We start from the raw sequence: 5,234 nt of genomic DNA, 5'->3' as shown, positions 1-5,234 counted from the left end.
CAAGGAACTATTTGCAAATGTTTATTTAGTGACTAATATATGCCAGGCACTTGTCTAAGTGTTAGTAATATAGCCATGAATATGACAGAATATATACACTACTATGAGAAAAGATAATAAACAAATCATGAAAGTGCAGACAGTGATACGTTTTCTACAAAAGAGAGTACAGGGCTAGAGAGTGACTGCAGGTAGTCAGGGATGACTTCTCAAATGAGATGACATTTGAACAAAAAGGTGAATGATAGGAAGTGAAACGCCAGGCTGAGGAACAGCCAGTGCAAGGGCTCTGAGGCAGACACACGCTTGGCCTGTTCCAGAAACACATGATCAGGTGGTTGAAGCATAATGAGCAATGTGGTCGGAGAGGTAGAAAAGAGCAGATAGCTGGAGTTTAGATTTCAGTCAAAGTGCAATTGGTAGCCTTATGAGGAAAAAGACATGTGATGGACGTAATTAAAAAAGCATCGTTACTGCCCCGTGAAAAAAAGGACTTGTTGCCATCACTAATTTGCTTTCTTTTCTGTGTCTCTATTAAACTGTAATGTCCCTGAAAGCTGAGCCCAAAGCTAATTTGACATTACACACCTGCATCAATATGCTTGGCATATTGCAGGCATGCAATAAATGTAGCCTGACTAAAATTAATAAAGGAAGAAGTAAAGACACAGTTAATAACCTTTAATGGCATCCTCCAATGCAAGATACCTCCCAAAGTATACAGCTTGCTTTGCAAATATTGACTCTGACATTATTTAGACTGAAATAAATAAAAATCTCATGTGTTTAAACAGCAGAGCTATCTCTAGTCACACATCCACACGGAAGCTCAAACAGGAACACTTCTTATTTAGTGCTCTTCTCTGTGTAACTTTCAAAATCTTTTGGTTGCTTATTGTATTAACCTTCCAGTACTATCCAACATTAGAACTGCTTTTCTTCTGTTTAATAAATGGGAAAGGAGAAGGGAAAACTCAATTCAAGTAACTTACTCTCCAGTTGTTGAAACATTGCTGACTTGGGATACATGAGCACTGTGGAAAAAAGAAACAAAGAAAGATTAGATGGTGAATCACAGACCGTGAACCAAACATTTGAAGAGAATCTCGGGTTGAAAGTATTTATTAGCCAGGAGCTGAGTGACCCCTGCAGGATATTTAACCATCCCCTGACAGATGCTGATTTTCACTTGTTTGTAGAATTAGAGATGGCCCTGGGTGTTTATTCCTGAACAGTATTTTATTTTTTCCTCCATTTTAAAGATGTCCATGGCAGAAAAATTCACAAGTGACCTTTAAAAACTTTCTCTACCTCTCACCCTATTGCCAAGGCCTTAGTTCAGGTTTTTTTCATTTCCCTCAGATGTTAATGCAATTGCTGGTGACTGCCTTCCTGCTACCAATTCTCCCATCCCCTCCCCACTCCCCCCCACCCCGCCCCCAACTCCCTAGCCCAAATCCGTCTCCTCCTCGCCCACCTCCTCCAGACCTGCAGACAGAAGCATCTAAAAGGGCTCTGAATTTGCAGGGAGAGCAGCAGGGAAGGCAGGGGATAGAGGACAAGGAATCAACATTCTTTTTTACACGACTATTTCTAAACCATCTTTTCGAAGCCACATTTCCTTCCTAAATTCCTCGAGATGGAAAATACCTCAAGTTTTATGTTTCATCTTAACATCTGATTTACAGCCCTTCTGTTGAACATTTCTAAACTTTCTCTATTTTCCCATTTTCTCCAAAGCCTGGATTCCTTGGAAAGTATTAAAAAGTAGTCAGTATAAGTGGAATGGTGAAATTATAGAACTCTATCTGATTGGCACCCTTTAGAATTTCACTCTCTTGCCTATATTCTATGTTCATATAACCACAGTGAGGGGTGAGTTGGCAGCTATTTTAATCATATCAACATCACCGTTTTCTCTCATTCTGCCCTCTAGTGCTTAGTTAGCTTTTAAATCAAGATTCAAAAGTTTCTATGTTTAAAAAAAGAGATAAAAAAAGTCTTTAGTGCAGGTCAAACTATAGTTTCGCTTAATCTGTTCTTTCTTTCTACTTTCTTTGTAGAAGACACCTAAAGAAAATAAAAGCTGTTAATGAACAATATTGATGGTTGCCTTTCAATCACTCCAAATATCCTAATTTATATGGTATAATTTTCAACATGCGAACATGTTGCTCTGGAATCATCTGTTGAATTTTTCTTCCATATATGTGTATATCTTATCTTTTACAATACAGAATCTAAGTGCCTTAAGGGAATGTATGATATTTCTCATTTTTTCCATCACACTCCCTACCAGGAGCACCGCCATCATAGCTGGCATAGCAGTCATTATTCTAACCATTTTTTTTTTTTTTTTTAGGCGAGGCAACCCTTGGTTGACCTCAAAGATTGCAAGGACCTCGTCAGCTTATAATCTCTTGTTTTTTATTTTTTACGCCTACAGCACGTGGTCTTCCTAAGTGGTCTCCCATCCAAGTACTACCCAGGCCTGACCCTGCTTAGCTTCCGAGATCAGACAGGATCGGGCTTGTTCAGGGTGGCATGGCCATAGCAGCAGTCATTATTCTAGAGGTGACCAGTAGACACTCGCTCTTTAGCTCCAGAGAATTTCCTGTAGTTAAAGCTGCAGCTTTTTGTCGTGGACACAGCCACAGCCAAATCCCAGAAAAACTACCTAAATTAACGCTATTGTGTGCAAGAAAAACTGATGAGAAGAATCTTAATTAACAAACACACCCTAACCCTTACTGAGTACTTATTATGTTTCAGACACTGCTAACTATTCTTTACAGAGATTTTCTCATTTACTGTTTCCAATAACCCCATGAGGTAGGTTCTATTCTTTTCCCTAGTTTCAAATGAAGAGTTTAGAGAGGTTAAGTAACTTGCCCAGTCATAGAGCCAAGAAGTAAATGAATTGGGATTTGAACCAAGAAAGTTTTAGCTCAGAGTCTAAGCTCTTAATCACTACACTAGTCTTTCAATCACTTACTCACTAGAAGAAAATCTCACCAGAGTCATCTTTGTATATGGAGGCCTACACTTAGGTATTTTACTTTGCTTTTAATCACAATCATTTCTCCTCTGCCTCACAATGCCTGTTATTCACTGTGGTTTCCAGGTTATATAACCAGCAATAAATCCTTTGCCACTCTCTGTCCTTAACTGGAACAGGCAGTCTCTGTTTTGGATGCTTTGTGGCTCACCTTCTGTAAATTCAACACTGTATAATTAACTCCTGTACTCCAGTTCTCAATGTAGTTATACAACCTTGGTTTTGGGAGCAGGGGCCAATATGAATAATGACTGGAGGGAATTAGAAGAGGAAAAAGAATGTTGATCTGCTAGATGCTAAAAACATTCCAAAGACATATACATATAATTAGCCACTTAGTCCCCCATACCATATCATAGCGAAAAGATATATTTCCTCTCCTCCTTTCTACACGCTTTTGAAATTCTTTTTGCTTATTAAAGCACATACAGATATTTTTATGTTCCTTTTTGGGGGGTGGGGACGAAAAAAGAAAAGCGAGGAAGAAAGAGACAAGGAAATGACAACACACAGGACCAGGTTCTGAGATTAGTGACTAAGTAAGTGGTTCTCAAACTCTATCTAATGTGCATCGGAATCACCTGGGATCTTGTTCACATACTGATTCTGACTCGTGGGGTCCAGGTCCAGGGAAGGGGAAGCTGAGATTCTGCATTTCTAGCAAATTTCCCAGTGATTCTGATGCTGTTGATTTGTGGAAGACGCTGAATAGCAAGGCTCTAAATCCTTGCAACTAAAAATGCTTCAAGATTTCAATTCCTTAGATATCACAAGAGCTATTTTTAAACATTCTAATCTAAGTAATGAAGGTATGATTTGGAAAACTTATGCTAACCTGAATGAAAAAAAGACAGCTTTAAAGAAAAATGACCTGAACTATTACCTAAATGTCTTAAAGAGTCTTTCTTAGAATGCAAAATAAATGAATAAATCAACAATAAAATGAATTAATTAAATTGTGTTCATTTTTGCTAACATATTGATCTTAGGTCAAATTCATGATAAATTTATATTTTTATGTTTAATAGTCCTTTGGATGTTTTTGTATACTTAATGTGTCCATACTTTCATGTTTTTCTAACAGAATTTCTCTAAAGAAAGTATTCTGAAAAGAGAATGCTCTCCACTGGGAATCAGAAAAGAGAAGTTCTTGTCTTGGCTCTGCAGTTAATTAGCTGAAACCATAGACGGCTGGTTAGCTTGGCTTCACTGGGTGCTTTCTTCATACAGAAAATGAAAGCCTTGGCTAGCAATCTTTGTGGTTTTCTTCTAGCTCTAAAAGATGATTGCTCTATAGTTTAAATCATTACAAAAGGTTATAATTGCATATTTAGTTTTATGACACATTGTTGGTCATGTTTTATTAGATACTAAAATGGCTTTGACCAGGTATCCGTCCACCTCTATAGTTCCTGAGGGATGTCATTTACAATTCACCAATACAAGATTTCTAAGAATATTTAATGTCTGAAATAAGGGCTGCTTCCATAGCTATACTTGGCTCACACGGATAATTCTAAGACATTGACAAAAAGGTGATAAGTAAATTAGTTAAAGTGAGATTTCCTTTATCTTCTTGTTTTTTTATCCTCTGCAAACGGCTGAGAATAATGAATTATTTTCAGAGCCCTTGACTGATTTGTTAAGAATATTTCTTACCTGTGCAGTAAAAATGCTTGAATACAGAAGAGTTCATTTCCTAATGTTGATAAAGCAAGTATTCAAAACTGAAAGAAATAAGCTCATGTGCAGACTCTAGCCTTATGGTCAATTTCCTTACGGAAGTCTACTGTAAGTTGCTGATGCAACTGAATTTTCTATTGGTATGATCATTTAAAATAGATTCTAAACCTACTTTGAAATATACTCTATGACATATTGAAATATAGTCTTTATCTCTATTAGTAAAACCCAAACTACATTTCCGTAAGTTGATTATGCTCAGCAGTATTAGTCTATAAAATTTGCATGTGATAAGATGCACAGATGCCTGTTGACAAGTGATTCTTTAAAATTAGATCTCTTGATTTGAAATAAAGAAATTTACATATAAAAAGAAAGAAGTTTCAAATTTACTAAAACCAGGCATCTTGAAAAAGCATGTGTTCTCTTTTTCTGTATGTTTTCTTATTTCAGCATGTTCTCTTTTCTGGAGTGTATAAAATCCTATATATAA

The 5,234-nt window shown here is 36.8% G+C and overlaps 1 protein-coding gene and 1 pseudogene across 1 annotated transcript in view; both read right to left on the bottom strand.

Annotated features, from left to right (window-relative positions):
• FAM13A (family with sequence similarity 13 member A) overlaps window positions 1-5,234 on the bottom strand; it is a 247,805-nt gene that overhangs the window by 61,832 nt on the left and 180,739 nt on the right. Inside the window, exon 9 of the mRNA XM_011356296.2 lies at window positions 993-1,034. Coding sequence (XP_011354598.1) covers window positions 993-1,034 — 42 coding nt within the window. The remainder of the gene's footprint in view (window positions 1-992; window positions 1,035-5,234) is intronic.
• On the bottom strand, window positions 2,438-2,556 carry LOC111737369 (annotated as a pseudogene).

Source organism: Pteropus vampyrus, unplaced genomic scaffold (assembly GCF_000151845.1).
Source record: "Pteropus vampyrus isolate Shadow unplaced genomic scaffold, Pvam_2.0 Scaffold25, whole genome shotgun sequence".
Lineage (NCBI taxonomy): Eukaryota > Metazoa > Chordata > Mammalia > Chiroptera > Pteropodidae > Pteropus > Pteropus vampyrus.
This window is presented reverse-complemented; position numbering and strand designations above follow the sequence as displayed.